At 47.4% G+C, this 17793-nt stretch overlaps 5 protein-coding genes across 5 annotated transcripts; 3 read left to right on the forward strand and 2 right to left on the reverse strand.

Moving 5' to 3' along the window:
- Nucleotides 1-3588: 3588 nt before the first annotated feature.
- On the forward strand, nucleotides 3589-7429 carry F4822DRAFT_2697 (ATP-dependent DNA ligase). The gene is made up of 2 exons (XM_051454686.1): nucleotides 3589-3974; nucleotides 4039-7429. The coding sequence occupies exons 1-2, from the start codon at nucleotides 3868-3870 to the stop codon at nucleotides 6926-6928; spliced, it is 2997 nt and encodes a 998-aa protein (XP_051318948.1). The 5' UTR covers nucleotides 3589-3867; the 3' UTR covers nucleotides 6929-7429.
- On the reverse strand, nucleotides 6971-8216 carry F4822DRAFT_2691 (PRTase-like protein). The gene is made up of 3 exons (XM_051454676.1): nucleotides 7671-8216; nucleotides 7488-7587; nucleotides 6971-7426 (listed from the first exon to the last, which is right to left on the reverse strand). The coding sequence occupies exons 1-3, from the start codon at nucleotides 7845-7847 to the stop codon at nucleotides 7014-7016; spliced, it is 690 nt and encodes a 229-aa protein (XP_051318949.1). The 5' UTR covers nucleotides 7848-8216; the 3' UTR covers nucleotides 6971-7013.
- A 291-nt stretch (nucleotides 8217-8507) lies between these two features.
- F4822DRAFT_383760 (uncharacterized protein) lies at nucleotides 8508-10903 on the forward strand. Its single transcript, XM_051456466.1, has one exon. The coding sequence runs from the start codon at nucleotides 8730-8732 to the stop codon at nucleotides 10359-10361; it is 1632 nt and encodes a 543-aa protein (XP_051318950.1). The 5' UTR covers nucleotides 8508-8729; the 3' UTR covers nucleotides 10362-10903.
- A 12-nt stretch (nucleotides 10904-10915) lies between these two features.
- Nucleotides 10916-12884, reverse strand: F4822DRAFT_2736 (acyltransferase family-domain-containing protein). Its single transcript, XM_051454749.1, has one exon. The coding sequence runs from the start codon at nucleotides 12518-12520 to the stop codon at nucleotides 11093-11095; it is 1428 nt and encodes a 475-aa protein (XP_051318951.1). The 5' UTR covers nucleotides 12521-12884; the 3' UTR covers nucleotides 10916-11092.
- Nucleotides 12885-15029: 2145 nt separating this feature from the next.
- Nucleotides 15030-17742, forward strand: F4822DRAFT_435577 (uncharacterized protein; the record flags this gene model as incomplete). The annotated part of the gene is made up of 3 exons (XM_051462215.1): nucleotides 15030-15068; nucleotides 15148-16958; nucleotides 17718-17742. The coding sequence occupies 3 exons, from the start codon at nucleotides 15030-15032 to the stop codon at nucleotides 17740-17742; spliced, it is 1875 nt and encodes a 624-aa protein (XP_051318952.1).
- Between the last annotated feature and the right edge of the window lie 51 nt (nucleotides 17743-17793).

Here is a 17793-nt window from a genome sequence, read left to right on the forward strand (position 1 = left end):
CCGAATGACCCATAATGACAACACCAATCACATGGAAAGCCATTTCCTACCTGGGCAATATGTGGGCCTACCATTTTACATGATCACCTATATGTACCCAAGTACCTACCTTATATACAACATCGAACACAAGTGCCTAGGGAGATATTAAAAACAATTAGACAGCAGCAGGGATTGTATATAGCATATTATAGAATATCCTTTTTGATATAGCTACCTATTCACTCGATATGTTCTAAGATAGCTACTTGGTAAGGGTTTCAATATCAAGTACCCGCCTAACACTGACGCCGTGATAGGTGGTAGAATTCTCATATGGATGGGTATGTTGGATTCATTCCATTAGGGCTCTAACAAGTCATTAAGCCGAGTGTCTAGAGCTTCCGCCCTTCACCCTCTCAAAAAGCCATTAGTAATGCATACCAACCGAACATCGCCGGAATTCCCCAATATATATGCATGATTATCCATATGATGCCATTGCTTCCTCTTCATCGTCGAAGTCAATTACGTTCGTATCCTTCTTTTTCGAAGGCCCCGTCGATTTCCCAAAAGCAGAGTCTGGTATCGGAGTTGGCTTCTTTGTCTTCACCGCTGATTCTGCGCTATACAGTTTGTTGTAGAATTGAATGACCCGAGGGTGAGCCATGACTTTGTTCTTGTCGAAACGCAACACTTGAAGACCTTGCTTGCTCACGGCTCGACTTAGCGCAACGTACGCTTGTCCCTTCTCAAACACCTTGCCAAGGTCAACCTTTACTCGTTCTAGAGTTTGACCTTGAGCCTTGTGGATAGAAAGTGCCCACGCTAAAATAAGAGGTAATTGCTTGCGCGACGCTTGAACTTCGCCTGTGGGCAATTCAACCTTCCAGTCCTCTGGGATGCAGAGAAGAATTCGGTGAGTTCCATCTGTTGCAGTAAAGCGAACAAGAGGATACTCTTTGTTGTCCTTTATCTTTTCAACATCGCGACTGAATGCCTGAATCTTCTTTTTAGAGCGCGGGTCCGCCTCGGTTTCGTCTCCTGACCCAACCTCTTCTTTACGCGCACCCCACAACTCGAAAGTAGTTTCATTCATGAACCCAATGACCTTGCCGAGAGAGCCGTTTACTAGTGTGTCATCCATGTTCTTGATTAGCATAACTTGTGCGTCTTTCTTTAGATCCATTGCTTTAGGAGCCATCATATTTGCAAGCAGCTTATCTCGAATATTAGGATCGCCTGTGTCATTGGCCTCGTAACGGTATACGGCTCCAGGCAAGTTACGCAACCGGGACTCGTTAGACCTTTCGACTTCTTGACGGGTCGGGAACCTGGAAGCAAAATTAGAAAATCATCATACATCATTTTAAGGGGACTCAGAAATACAATTCAGTAACATCAAGACCATCGTCAAAACTTAATGGGCGTGAAAGTTCCTTGAATGTGCGAACAGTATCTTCGCTGATCCTGCCAAGACGCATCTCGTTCAACATGTTGGCAAATTCTGTTATGCTGTCAGCAAACCAATCAAATAGCGAAATAAACACTTGGTGATATCAAACTTACGAGGATCCCTTTGACGGAAGACCTGGGTTAATCCAATGGTGTGATCTATAGACGTGTTCCACGTCGCGGCTTCAAATGCGAATTTAGCATATTTTTTTCCTCCGTCAGGGACAGGAGGCAACTGGAAGAAATCGCCTGTTATGACCAATTGAATCCCACCCCAAGGTCGACCATCATTTCGGATAGTTCTTGCTATTTGAGCAAGCTTATCGAAGAGGTCACCATCAACCATAGAAACTTCATCAATAATGAGAGTCCTTGTTCGGAGCCATCGGGTTTTCGCCTTGGCGTTTCGACGGATCTTCTTGACGAGAGTAGGGACATCTTCCCTTCCGAGGCCAATACCAGCAAAACTATACAACGTCATACCCCCAATATTACACGCAGCAAGACCAGTAGAGGCGGTGACACTAAGACATTCCGGATCGCGAGCCCATTTTTTCCTTAATTCGGCGATAATCGCTCGCATCAAAACGGATTTACCAGTACCGGCAGGACCAGTGAAGAATACACTTTGCTTCTCTCGAATGACTAGGTCGATAACATGCTGCTGTTCAGAACTTAGAGATATCGCAGAAGCTTTAGCCTTGTGTTTAGCATGGTCATCGGTAGAAGCGCGAATTTCGTCGGCAGAGTACCCAGGATCGGTTTCGGACTTTTTATTCTGATTTTTGAGCTGTTTTCGACGCTCTTTGATAGCACTCTGTGACATGTCCCAAGACATATCTCCCTTCTTTTTAGCCGCCGGAGTAGCCAACTTTGCCTTCTCGTGAACATCATCATGGTCCCCATCCCGGTCAGGTTGCACCGGATTGCCCCGCTTGTAGCTCCCAGGCAGGCTCCTCTTCTTGGCCGGTGGTGGTTCAGGTCGCCGGACGTCATCCGACGAGTTGCGTTTCAACGCATTGTTCGGGGGGTTCTTTGGATATAAATGCGCCCGTGGTGAGGAAGACCAGGGTATTTTTTGGCTGGTAGGTGGTTGGGCCAAAGGAGCCGGAGCCGGAGCTGCAGAGGGTTTCGAGGCGGCTGGTGGAGGAGGAAGATGAGCAGGAAGTTGGTATTCCAAATCCAACTCCAGAGTATTATCGTCACTAAAGTCACCGTCGTCAAAGTAGGCCGGATCTGTCTTGCTATGTGACGGAGCACGAACAGATTCGGGTTCGGGTGTCTCGAGGAAAGATGTGGGATTGGTACAGAGGGATGCGAAACTTTCGGAACGCCGAACAGAGCTGGCAGCGGTGGTAGAGGGAGTAAGTGATTTGTATTGACGAAGTTGTTGTAGATTGTTAGAGGTAGGCTGTAATGTATGATCAACGCCTTTTCCTACTGCCTTCGAAGATCCCGACGCGGCACCCAAAAAGGGTTTGACACGGCTTTTATTGGAGGAAATCCATTGCGCAATGTTTCCATCATGAGCAGTTGGACTACTTGAAGGAAACAATTCCTTCGCGAGGTCATTCCTGGCGGGGGGTGCCGTGGGCGCGTCCGCCTTCCTCCTCTCTACAGCCCGACCTAACATCGTATTAAGAGGGGAGTTTGAGAGATACGCGAATGCATGAGAGTGTAATGGTGGGAAGGTATGTCGTAAGCGCAAGGGTCTTGAGGGCAGGATTCGGAGAAGGCCTGCAGTCATACAGGAGATGGAGATGACTGCGTCTCGTGTTTGTGTTTTTTGTTTCGAGGGGACCAATTGGGTTGCATTGGTTTAAGAAACTAAAAGCTTAAGAAAATAAAAAGTTGATCTTACGCATCACATGGTAATGTATCTAGTTAGACTGCTCCTGCCCTGCAAGACCAGTGCTGTTTGGATCGACAAGTGGGTACAGGGTAGGTGCAGTGTCGATGTCGCGTTGAGGGTTTCCCGGGAACGCGTTGATTGGTCTCCACATTAAAATGTGCACAATCATCTACTGCTATCGGCCAATGAAACTTGGTCCCTTTTCCAATTTATTACGGTTTATCATACGGTATTTTATCCTTTATGTGACTCCGTAATACGGTACCTACCTTCAATTCAAACAGGCAGAACTCTCTCCTAGGCAACACCTTCACCAACATATCACAGCTTACACACATCCAATCATTTTATGTATCTGGCATATAAGTAAATTTTAAATCCAAGAGATGATCCTACCTCAAATATCTTGGTCAATGTCAACTTTTTTCTATCAATTTTCAAAAGTTATCCCATGACCTAGCTTCTTGAGCAACTACACCGGACCATGTGACGAAACAGCAAAACCATTGGATGATGATTAGATAATTGATGCTCAAATCGGAATTCACAATTCACCCTATCCATTGAAACTTGGGATATTGATGAGAATGAGTCAGAGACGTGAGAAGATTCGAGATGATGGCGCCGGAGATGAAGAGCGTCGCCAATATGCGACAGGAGGTCAAACACTTGACGATTTAGACGTGAAGTGAGCTACACAAATCAACCTCGCACGTACGTCCATATTCACGCCAAGCTAATATTTCATGAAGATATCCCAACCGACCGAAGAATCATTCACGAACTTTATTCTTTTCGGATTTGTTCAAAGATCTCTTCGATCCTCTAAGCGAGAATAAGAGTCAATCCGGTCCTAAAGCTGCTCGTTCCAGAGCCGGTCCTCATAAATCTAATAAACTCTCTCCACATGAGCAGAAGCGCAACATCATCGAGCGCTTCATATCAAAATGGAGGAACGAAGTCGGAAATGACTTTTACCCTGCTATGCGATTGATTTTACCCAGCTCAGATCGCGATAGAGGAATGTACGGACTTAAAGAGAGCAATATTGGCAGACTACTTGTCAAATTGATGAGGATCGACAGAAATTCCGAAGATGGATATAGTATCTTACATTGGAAAGAACCCGTCCGATCAGGAACCGCCCGCGCTGCCGGCGATTTCGCTGGGAGATGTTTTGACGTGTTATCCAAAAGACCCATGCGCATAGATCCTGGGGATATGCGTATCGCAGACGTTAACGAATTACTAGACAAGCTAGCTGCATCATCCGGCGAGAGCGAACAACTACCAATATTCGAGACCTTCTATCAGCGCATGAACGCAGAAGAGTTAAGATGGCTCATCCGTATCATCCTGAAGCAAATGAGAGTAGGAGCTACGGAGAGAACCTTCATGGAATTATGGCATCCCGATGCGCAGGATCTATACAGCGTATCTTCGAGTTTACGCCAGGTCTGTTGGGACCTCTATGATCCTAAATTCCGTCTCACGGATGGCCAAACAAATGTCACATTGATGCAATGCTTCCAACCCATGCTTTGTCATTACCAAATGTCTGCTTCTTTCCAAAAGATGGTCGATAAGCTCAATGCAACAAATCGCGTTGAAGGCGATGACCAATTCTGGGTAGAAGAAAAGTTGGATGGTGAGCGAATGCAATTACACATGGAAGAAGATGATGATATTCCTGGTGGCATGAAATTCCGCTTTTGGTCAAGAAAAGCCAAGGATTACACGTATCTCTACGGAGAAGGTTTTGAGGACCAGACAGGATCACTCACTCGCCACCTCAAAGATGCCTTTGCTCCAGGTGTACGAAATATCATCCTCGACGGCGAAATGATTGTGTGGGATCCAGAAATCGATAAGGTATTGGGATTCGGTACCCTAAAAACAGCAGCTCTTGCGGAACAACGAAACCCTCATAAAGATAATGCGCCACGACCGGTTCTCCGCGTCTTCGACATACTCTACTTAAATAATCAGCCTTTAACCCAGTACACCTTGCGAGACCGGCGAAATGCGCTCGAGAAAGCTGTACGAGGTGTGCCATACCGATTAGAGGTACACAAGTATGATAAAGCTACCTCGGCTGATGTGATTGAGCCAATGCTTCGGCAAATCGTTTCTGATGCTTCCGAAGGTTTGGTCATCAAGAATCCGCGCTCCATGTACTCCCTCGCCGATCGTAGCGACAACTGGATTAAAGTCAAGCCCGAATACATGAGCGGTTTTGGCGAGTCGGTGGATGTCGTGATTATTGGAGGATACTACGGGTCTGGTCATCGTGGTGGTGCGATAGGTTCTTTCCTCTGTGGTCTGCGCGCTTCGGAGAACGATATCAAAGCAGGTGCCAGTGCGGAAACATGCTTCAGCTTTGTGAAGGTTGGCGGCGGTTTCAGAGCTGAAGATCTTGCCGAGATTAGACATCACACGGAAGGAAAATGGAATATTTGGGACCAGAAGAAACCACCGAACAAGTACATCCAACTTGCCGGCGGAGATAAGTACCAATATCTCAGACCCGACGTATGGATTCGCCCAAGCGAGTCCATCGTCATTTCGGTTAAGGCGGCCAGTGCGGGAGAATCCGATCAATTTGCTACTGGCATTACGTTACGATTCCCACGATTCAAAAGTATGCGGACTGACCGAAGCTGGGACTCATGTCTAGATTTCCAAGGATTTGTGGATATGAAAATCCGAGCCGAGAATGAAAATAAAGAAAAGGCCATGAAAATGGAGTCGCGTAGGAAGCGCTCCGCCAAACGGACTAAAAGGGATATCGTCATTGCCGGTCAGGATAATACCGCACTGGCATTGTTTGATGGACCTAAAACTAAAGTATTCGACGGCTTGGAGTTTTGTGTTTTAACGGATTGCACGACACCAGTCAAGAAGACCAAGACACAACTCGAAAGGTTGATAAAAGAGAACGGCGGCAAAATATACCAGAGAGCAGATCCAGAAAGTGGCATGCTTCTCATTGCCGAGAAAAAGGTCGTCAAAGTCGCCAGTCTAATCAAGGCAGGGGACGTGGATATTATCAGGCCCAAATGGATACTGGATTGTCTTGCGCAGCGTGATGAGGATTTCCTACTGCCTTATGAGAGCGGTCACTTATTCCACACTACCGAAGCTACGGCACACCACGCGGAAGAAAACGTAGATGAGTTCGGTGACAGTTATGCAAGAGACCTGGATTTGAAGGAGTTACGAAAAGTGCTGAAATCAATGCCAAAACAGGAAGCCCTCATCGAAGAACCATTCAACAAGGACGAGTTTCTAAACCAACTAATTCAGCATGGTCACGACATCGGCAATTTGAGGAGTTATATCTTCAGAGGCGCACGAGTGCATTTTTCGGCTACAGACGATATCACACCTATTTCGTGTCTCAAATTGAAGAATTGGGTTAAATATGGAGGTGGTTCGATAGTCGAGGAGCTAGACGACGGAAGCATAACTCACGTAGTTATAATGAGTGGTAGCGAGAAAGGGGAGATGGAACAAGCAGCAGAAGTGCGTTCGATCATCAGTGCCCGGACCCCCGTTCCGAGAGTAGTCTCACGACAATGGGTGGAGGATTGCTGGAAGAACAGCACAACAGTTGACGAAGAAAGGTATGCGCCATTGTAATAACTTAAACGGATAGCAACCCAATACCTAGTTGTTGCCAATCTAGCCAATGTCTATTGAATCCATGCATTTCCCACTGGTATCTTTACTTTCCTATCGTCAAGAATAAGCGGTCACCCACGTCTCCCACACCAGGCTTTACCATGCCGTTTGGTGTGAGTTCTGCATCGACACCCGCAACCCATATCTCGACGGCCTCAGGCCACTCCTTAGCGGCAACTGTTACACCTGGTGCTGCGGCGATGACCGATAGAACAATGATTCTCTTAACACCCCATTCTTTAAGTGTCTGGATAGCGGCAGCACAAGTTCCTCCGGTCGCAATAACTGGGTCCACAATGATAGCCAAGCTAGAAGCATTGGTTCCAGGCTCGGTAGCCGATGTGGGGATATGGTGTGGCAAGTTGTTGTAGTACTCGACGGGTTCGAGTGTGCTAGGTTCTCGGTATAGCCCTAGGTGGTGCACGGGGACCGGCTCGGGAAGAAGGGTTTGAATTGCTAAATTGCCTATGCGTTAGGACGAGTCGTGCTGGTGAAAAGGGATTACAATGACTCTCACCTTCTACCATGCCCAACCCCGATCTAAGAATGGGCACTATTGATAACGCTTCCGGCCGTACCGTAGTCGTGGTGTATTCGAATCCGATAGGAGTCTCGCCCTATGTAGTAGAGCCTTATGTTAATTACTACCCGATAAGCCGCTTATTTTCGTATACAGGTGCAACATTCACAAACTACCCACTTTTGGTCCATCGTGAGGTGTCAATGATGAAGCTAGAGCTTCGCACCCGAGAATCAGAGCAATGTCGTTTACTAGCGATTTGACTTCCCGCGAATCCGTGTTCTTGGACCGCAGACGACTCAACTTTGCCATAAGGCACGGGTGTTTAGACACATGGACGTTGGAAGGTAGCGACATTTTGTAAGGTATAGTATTATCGCAACTATGGTGTATAATGGTAGGTGTTCGTATATAAGGTATTCGTGGTAGTCCAACAAGAAAGCAATGCTTGGGTCGATACAAACACAAACTGATTATTTTATGAAGCTTCAAGAATCACAAGTGAATGAAGGTAAAAACTATAAAATATCTAAGTTGAAGATATAGAGAGAGAAAGAGAGATTTAAGATTAGAAAAAGAAGAAAAGACCGCTACTTCCATTCGTCTGACTTATGAACTTACGTCGGGTTGATTTTTAGTTCGCAAGTGCAATGCGAGATGCGGCATGCATTCATTGGCACGGGAACAAATAGAGCCTTCCCATTCCTTTACCAAGCACTATCAAAGAAGCTCCTGAGCTATCACAAGACGCGGGGCAGCTACCACTAACCCCACTGCCCCGCCATGACAGCCGCGCTTGGACTCTATTTACGATAACGGTGATATACATAGATAAGACTAGCTGCCCAAGTGGAAGCGGTGCCTAGACTAGGCCTAACGAAGCAAGGCTAAAACGCGTTTGAATTACGGTGCCTTTCAAATGACAGTCCCTTCATACGGTAGACCTTGACTAGGAGCACCGTAAATTGATCCGTAATTACCTAATACACATACTATCCGTGCAATGACCGAAAACACGTGCCAAGAGAAATTAAATGCGGCGACGCCAATCCCAAATTCTTCAACTTTTTACAACGTCAACATGAGAGAGATACCAAAATAGCTATCTCTAGCTATTTTATACACCAATTCTTACTCTAGTTGGTGATACAAATAATTGTTTTAATCTTTAATATCTAAATTACTTCGACATTCATATCCTGGAATTTATGAGTTTATATTGCGAGGGAGGACAGTGAGATGGACGGTAATCGGTCGCATGTCCCCTCACGATCAAATGCGGAACGACACACAGCACCCGAAGATGGCGCCCAATCTGTGTCCGGCCAAACCATAGCACAGCAGGAGGCCGCCCATTCAAGGCAACAGCATAATACTTCAGAGCCATCTTCACCCGATTACGACGCGCCAGAGTCGTACAAAAACATTCATGACGTGGACGAAGATGCAGATCGACTAGATCCAGCAGGTCCAGTCGATTTCGAGGAACAGAAGCGTCTGCAGGCGCGGGCACAACGGAGGCGTTCGTCTGTGTCTCAAACCAGTTACAATATCCCGGACTCCTATGCAAATGTCCCCGAGCTAGAGGAAATTGCTCCTATCCCAAGCCGAGATGAGCGTCGGTGGCGTCCAAGCCCCTCGCTCGAAGAGGAAAGAGCTCTTGAGCGGACATATTCCACTCACCAAGAAGCTCAAAGACGGAGTGGGGGTCAACAAGAAGAAACCGAAAAGCCAACAGTCGAAGAGGTTTCGAGGTTAGCAACTGAGATCTACACCATATCTTATCTCATACTGTTCGCACTGCTTGGTACTCTCGCGCGGCTCGGACTACAGGCTCTAACATTTTATGCCGGTGCCCCTGTCTCTTTCAGCTCCGTGTGGCCCAATTTTGCCGGTAGTCTGGTCTTGGGTTTCTTGGCGGAAGACCGCATGCTATTCCGCTTTGAATGGGGCACTCCGACGTATGAATTACAACTCCTTAGGGCAAAGCAAAATGGCTTGGATGAGGAAACAGGAGGGTCCGGCTCTAACTCCGATATTGACCTAGCTGCTGCGAAGAAAGCCCACATGGCCACCAAGAAAACCATACCGCTTTACATTGGTCTTGCAACGGGGTTTTGCGGTTCCTTCACATCTTTCTCGTCGTTTATACGCGACATCTTCCTAGCCCTGTCTAACGACTTGCTAGCACCAGATGCAGGCTCGATCACTACCCCACGAAATGGGGGCTACTCATTCATGGCCCTTATCGCCGTAATACTGACCACCGTCTCTTTGTCTATTGCCGGTCTCCTCGTCGGAGCTCAACTCGCATTAGCTCTAGAGCCAATCACACCTTCACTCCCCTTCCTCTTCACACGCAAATTTCTCGATCGGTTTGCTGTCTTCCTCGCCTGGGGATCGTGGATCGGAGCTATCCTCTTGTCGATCCTCCCACCAGACCGGTTTAGTAACCCCGGAGCGGCGGAGATTTGGCGCGGCCGTGCGACTTTCTCCTTGGTCTTTGCGCCACTAGGTTGCTTGGGCCGCTTCTACGCGTCGCTCTACCTTAATGGTTATCTTCCCTCATTCCCATTAGGTACTTTCGCCGTCAATGTCTTCGGTACTGCGATCCTAGGAATGGGCTGGGACCTTGCGCATGTTCCGCTTGGTGGTGTCATTGGTTGCCAAGTCCTTCAGGGGATTGAAGACGGCTTTTGTGGCTGTCTGACTACCGTGTCTACTTGGGTTGCTGAGCTGACTGCTCTGAGGAGGCGGCATGGCTACATATATGGCTGTACAAGCGTTGTCACGGCGTTAGCCATTATGGTAGCTATTATGGGTGGTCTTAGATGGTCCGATGAGTTCAGCGCGTTGACTTGTAAGCATTAAGTGCGTCCATATGGGCTCGGGTCTCTGTTTATTATACGTGCATGTTTAAAGCGAGCGAGTCAAAATGAGCGGCCATGGTCTTCGCAAAAGAGCTGCGAGCTGGGCTGGGCATAGTCGATATATCTAGACTGTGGTGCTATCTCAAAACTTCTATATATTGGAAATCACTATTATTTAATCTACGCTTAATATAGAGGAGTACGTCCTCGTTTCAATTACGAGGTCGCAATATTTCCAGTCTTCTTATTCAGCTACACGACAGATTGCTCGACCGTCAGAAGCCCGAGCCCTAAGGGCCTTTAATATATAATGCTTTTAGCGCTTCGGCGTGGAAAGTTTAGGTGCATGTATGTATGTACCTAGGACGCTATGTATCCCTTCTATCAGTTCCATTAATGGATGGATTGGCACCCCGGGAAGCCACATAAGCCACCACACTGTCAATTTACACTGGGTTTTTAGCGGTTGGGTGGTCTATCCGATGCTTAAAGATAGAAGCCATTCCCCTGTCTTACCTCCCGTATACAGTATATCTACTAAACATATTAAACAAGGATGATGACCGTTACTGAACTCACTCCGACACTTAGGCTTGTACACCTACATCTCAGCATCATACCATAGGGACTTGAGTAATTGAAAAGCGAATTCATTTCGATTATGTTCAAACTATTGTTTATATACAATGATGACTGCTTGGAACAGATATCGCAGGCCCAGCTGCGAGCCTTTCACCTCACACTTTCTGGCGCGGCACACCTCTTCTCGAACCATTTAGCAAAATTCGTTGAAGGGACATCGACCCCTCTCCAAAATACATCGGAAGCCCACATCACAAGCGGGAAGTACAACGCGGAAGCGATTGTGAAGCTTATAGCATATGGCCAAAGCCCCTCCTTACCGATCACATCCCAGCAAATATCAAGCAGCCATTTGCCGATCGTCCGATTCCCAAGACCGTGAACGAGATAGAGCGCGAAGCTTATGCGCCCAAGATACCGAGCAGGCCGAGTGAGAAAGATGGATTGAACAGATGGTAGGAATGCGACAGGGCCGACAAATAGCATCGCACCGATCGCAAGCCAGAACCGACGACGATATGCACCGAACGGCCAAACGTATTTCGACCACATATAACCAGGGGTCTTGGTGTTATGATCTCGAGGGTAGCCACAGAGGAAAAGACCGAGTATCATAGCAAGCACAAGCAATACGTTCACTACCCTCCTTGCTGATGGGTTGTTCGGCTTCTTCAGCAGCACTTCTAGTTCTGCTAAGGACATGCCGGCAATAAACAGAGCAAGGTCCCAACGCTTGTGAATGAAAGAATGGACTATGAGGAAGCTTTGAACAAACAGTCGAACAGCAGTCCTCGTCTTAGCTAGTCCGACGATGAGAAGGAAGACAACCATGGAACCACGGAACTCGACAGCAATAGACCATAGTTGAGGGTTGTAAAAGCCAGAAAAGTCCATCGTCCAATCCCACGGGTTCGATTCCATGTCGAGATACTCGATGTATGAAGAGAAGCTATGTTCGAATGGCTTCCCATCTACCTTCTCCGGTACACTGATTAGGCCGAGGTAGGCACAGACGAAAGCCATCGTGCTGGATGCAAATGCCGGCAGGAACAAACGGATGGCTCGCCGGAAAGTAAGCGAGGTCAGCCCGGATAACAAGTCATTGTACTCATGGCGGTGCATGCGCTGAACGAATCGATGAGACAATACAAAACCAGAGACAACGAAGAATACCGCGACCATCGCGGCGCCCGAGTAAATTATCCGGATGAACGGAAGTAACCAGAAAGACGTATTGTCCTTGAAACCCCATCCTGAGTTAATGGACGGGTAGGGGACGTGAGCCCAGTGCAAGATGAAAACAATCAAGGATGCGACGCCACGAACGCCGTCGAGATACTCCGTCGAATGTGGTTTCCTTGGCGCATTGGATTTCTCCGATGCTTCTGAAGTTGGCGACCGCTTTGCTAAGAAGCTTGGCCTTAGGAAGGCGAGACATTGCCAAATGGCGACCCGGAATGAAAATGACTGAAAATTGCCCCTCCATGATGATGACCACCTCGTGCGAATTGGCTCTTCTACTGAAAGTTGAGGTAGAAGAGCCTCTTCATCCTCCCTGGATTGATGACCTAAATGCATGGCCGTTGAGATACCGTTTAGTCGACGCTACCCGGCTGATATTTCGAAATTCTACAATCTATCGCAGAGCTATGTATAAGCTCTAAAACAAAAAAGGATGTGAGAATCCAACTCTCCGTCTGTTGCTTAGCAGGCCCCTTTCCTATTAGCAAGATTCGAGCTTCCTGACATACGCAATGATAGGCCGGATCGCGACAGCCCCGTTCGCACGTCATATAGCATAAAACACGGCTTCGTAGCAGGACGGACTTTGATCGCGCGCCGAGGCCGATTCTATCTGATGGCTCCGTTAACGAGTGTAGTAGACCGACGATTCAAATTGGTTAGATTCGCGCATTGCCGCAAGGGACAGATTTGACAAGCGTCAACCGGGGAAAACAACCAATATAGGAATGTTTGTAGATGGTACAATGCAGCCCCTTCACCGAAAGTTGCTGAGAAAATATAAAGGGTAGGGTATGGTCTAACAATAGGATCAAGATGCTAGATTCCGTACCTCCCGAATGCTCGACATAGGCCAACGAAACGTCACATGAAAGTACCTGTAAGTCGAGTCAAACCTAACACAGGAGGTCTCTTTGCAGATAAGGGGATCCATGGGCATCGTCTCCGAGCCCGAAGCTCGAACTTCTCTCAACGTCCTTAACACCCTCAAAATGAGAACCGCCTAACCGGTAAGAATCCAAGACGATCACTTCAGATGAAGATGCAGGCCAAGAGACTACACGATGCAAGCCAAGACGGGAAATCTCCAATCAGAAATAACGGTAATGCCGGATCTGCAAGTTAAGCTCTTTAGCAGCCTAGTATGCGTCGTGCCAAGACGTTGCCAAGACGTTGCGTTGTCGCAGGCTCGTGAGCCCTGCAGATATTATGGTATTTATCGTGGTATTAGTGGTATTAATCAGACTTGTATTCGTCCAATTCTTCCCTCTAAACTTTTATATCTCTACTAGCCCCCTGGTCCGTCAGCTACCAAAGGGCTGATCATTTCTCTAACCAAACTAGTCCTTTGCGATAGTCATGCGTCCGGTCAAATAACATACCTCCATTGCAATCTTCAATAGCCCCATTCGGAAGGTCTTTCAAAGGGGTATCGCCGCACGCGACTTCAAACAAAACTCGAGTTTGGAGTGGCACGTGTGCTATTGCTAAGAAGAGAAGGAGGCAGAATTCAACGACCTTGATAACTTTTTGATAGCATAGCACATCAGGATGACGAGATCAGATAGCAGAGAGTTGCCTCGGGAGTCAGAAATCCGAATGAGAAGATCCCCAACAGTCAGATACAGATATTCAGGACTTGAGACGAAAAGAGGAGCAAAAATGAGGGTGATCGAACACAGTTAGTTCGTGCCAAGTACCACGGACCAATATCTGCGTTACTGGTTTGACATATCGTCTATCTCCCAAATGCCGGCATTATAGGACGATGACCAGGGCTGTTGTACGCCCTCTACACTAGCCACTAGCTTGTGTGATTGGGTAGCAGCAACCTCTCCTCGACCATCGGTACCTGACTCATGCAGAGACGCCTATTACATTACTCAGGTACCCTAGATCTTTTGTAATTCATATTATCGCTACTTTCATGACGTGTGGGGGTGACTGTTTGTTCTCCCCACCCTCCACTCAGTAGGCAAGCTATTATCTTGGCAGTTCTGGAAACCTGGACGGGAAGGCAAATTTCTATATCCCAGAAGTTGGGATCTTCGTCACGCATTTCGGCCCCCTTCCACTTACCATGGACCTTGCAGCGCCTAGTTCTACCCTACACCCTCTTTGTCTGATTCGTGGATTTTATGGAATTCAGGGACGCCGGCATGATAATGTGAGTCTAAGTCAACTAGGAAAGTGGTCGTGTGTCGTCGATCTGTTTCCTATATTGTTTACTTGTTAGGTCTCCTACCTGCCTGTGAGAATGCTTCATCGTCCGGAGGTGCAACCATAGTGAGACCTTCCACTCCGATTTGATACTCCGGCTTGATAACAGATTCAGCTCTTCGACGTCGAGATTGGCTTTCCGCAAGGTGATGCCCCTGTAGTTATCCGGACCGAGCATGTGAGAAACAGAGCACGCGATTCTTTTCTCGTTACGTTACGGCAACTTTGTTTGTCATTCCACTCTTTTACTTTTGCACTATATCCGAGGCAGGAAAAACCTGAAAACTTTTTCGAGATTCTCGAAAGGGAAGGCTGCTAACAATCGCTCGAGGTTGGGTCCGATTGACGAGTACATTATCGCAACGATAAGACAGGCCAAGTCGAGAGAAAAACGTGCCGGATCTCTCAAGATGGTGTGGGCAGGCGGAAACATCTCTATACCCAGTCGGAGCCAAAGTCCAATCGATTATTCCAAGACCATGTTGTCGCCAAGAATGCTACCACGACTCCTCATAAAAGTCCCAAGTTCTCCTATAGAACAAGGCACATTTACATCACGGCGTATACGGAGAATAATATTTCTAGTCTGCTTCCTAGCATTGGGGTGGATATTCATTGATACCAAATGGAGCACAACACATACGGAAGGGCAAAGTTATACGACGTTTCAACTGGTACGGCATGCTACCTTCGATAGCAAGCCATCACAATGGGTCGGCGGCGGTGCTGTCGTATTGTCTCAGAGTAATAACGAGAACACAATACACGAACACCGCCCGGCTAAGGAAGAGAAGACCCTTTATCATGTACTACCAGATGTTATACGAATATCATTCGAGGAGGCGGTGAAGAATATCAAGCTAGAGGGGTGGGAGGACGAATGGCTCTCGTCAGGACACTTCGACGCCGAAAAGCATGGTCCGCTGGCCGAGCCAAAGATCGACTTCGTCTACAATTGGGTTAATGGTTCCGAAGATGACTTCAAGAACATACGACATAGTTACGAGCTGGATTCCCCCCTCAATGACCGGGAGGGTAAGTGGATATCACAACATAGTATCAACAGATACCGCGATTGGGATGAGTTGAGATACTCACTCCGCAGTCTCGACGTTTATGCTAAGGGTTTCATCAACAAAATCCAACTTCTCGTCAATTCAGTCGGCAGCGGCTCATATGGAGAGAATATGCGTCCCCAAAGACCTACGTGGCTCAAGGATGATGAAAACACCAATGAGCATGTACAGGTCCTCAGCCACGAATCATTCTTCCGCGAACAAGAGAAAGAATGCCTCCCCACCTTCAACTCACTTTCCATCGAATCTCAAATATTTATGACACCGTCGTCGACAGACCAACTTGTCGCACTGTCTGATGACATGTTCCTAGGTATGCCTCATGAGGCCTCAGACTTCTACTCACCTTTATTTGGACCTGTCATGGGCTTCAAAAGCGATCACTATAACGTTAAACATCTTGGTGGAAAAGACCAAATTCCTTCGTTTGGCGAGAAGCCTTTTGTCTACTACACCTCATACCTCTTGAACCATAGGTTCGGTCAACGTAACCGTCACGTTCAAGCTCATTTCACCCATTCCGTCTCACGGACAGTAATGGAAGAGGCAATGTCTTCCTTCCCACAACCCTCTGCCAAGGGCGCTTGCGAGCGATTCCGTGGCGAGTCAAAATACCAGATATATCCCTGGTACGCTAGCTTCCACTACACCATTGAGAGATTTAGGGAAGCACTGCTCTGGTCCTTTATCATGTCGCGCTCTGATGAGAACTCGGACGGATACCTCGACTGGACTGAGAGGCAACACATTCTCCAAGCAGTCGAGCCTGGCTGGCGACAACTCGCCGTCAAGGATTCGTCCAAGCCCGCGGCACAGAGCCCAGACCGGGACCGGATGTTTTACAAGCTACCGCAGATGCTACAGAAAGCGGGGCTCCAACCACCTAACGTGAACATCAATGTGTTGTGGACGTCACTTGACGGGCCGGAAACTATTCGCAATATTAAGTGTGGCGATTTCAGCGTGGACAAGTGCTTTGGCGATTCATTTGCATCGTCGCTCTCAGACACCACAACACCCAACCCGGACTTTAGTGCATCTAATGTCTTCTCTCGATTATCATACCAACGACCACAATGTGGTGACTGCCTCATTAAATTCTTATTATCGACTCAACCACGTGGGCTTGAACCACTACTCCCACTTAAAGCGACAAAGCCACGCGACCGCGAGGTTATCGTCAAAGCATTACGGAAGTATCAACATACTATCGTTGACACAGACGCTATGAAATTCGTCATGGTCAAAGACGCAGAGCAAGCCGAGATGGAATTACTAGAGCGCACAACACGGAGAGGCAAGACATTCGGGCAATGGTGTCTAAACGACGACGTCATGACCGAGAGCGCCCAAGAAGTTGGTCGCGTGCGCGATGTAATAAATCAAGTATTCGAAAGCTTGTGGCCCGGCAGAGGCCGATGGGAAAAGGGGGACGATTACGAGGAGAGTTTTGAAGAGATAGAGGATCTGAGGGATCCGTAGGTAGGAGGTATATGGTATATCTTGAATGCAGTATACGGAGATGCCTTACGCAGGCGTACCCTTTTTATGCATAATTATTTGTATTTACTATTAGAGATACCACGTATTTTCGCATCACTGTAACTGTATAAATCGATCATGAATTTGGAATTCACGCCATTCAACAGGCATACTTTGACTCTGTCGTTGTCTCTACATTGATAATATGTGATTGTATGGCGTGACTTACCTAGGTGTCCGTCATCCAAACTTTAGAAAGTATGTGAAGTCTAGCATGACTAGGGAGAACTACACATCATGACAAGACGTCCATTTAGAGGCTGACGTCAACTTTCCAGTTGGTGTCCTCTTCATATCCGGACGTGCCGCGGAGAGTAGCACGACACATAACCGCCCACGTATGTCGCGTAACGCAGTGCTGTGCGGTTCCTAGACCGAGATCTGTCAGTGGTTATCAAGATATGGCGTCAGCAGGGGAGCTTCAAACTCGTATATTACAGCATACCGGACCGAATCGGATTCATTTATTGGGGTTCCGAGGTTATTGAGATGGGGTATCACAAGATGCCTCGATCTTGAAGAATGGAAGTAAGGGGTAGGTGATAAGATTTATGATATCAGTTGGATCTGCATGCTGTCAAACCCTAAGATAATTAACTACTGCATGATATATGCAGTGATTGATCTGTATTGAGTAGGTTCAAACGACTTCGCTTCTATGCGTTTGGATCTTCATCTCGTATCGTGGATGTAAGGGGGCTGGGAGAAGATCAACGTTAGAGGCAAAGTCCGCAAATGTTAACTATTGAGCAGCGAGTCGCAATGAGCGAA

The sequence above is a fragment of the Hypoxylon trugodes genome (genome assembly GCF_022578975.1).
Source record: "Hypoxylon trugodes strain CBS 135444 unplaced genomic scaffold F4822scaffold_1, whole genome shotgun sequence".
In the NCBI taxonomy this organism is placed as follows: Eukaryota; Fungi; Ascomycota; class Sordariomycetes; order Xylariales; family Hypoxylaceae; genus Hypoxylon; species Hypoxylon trugodes.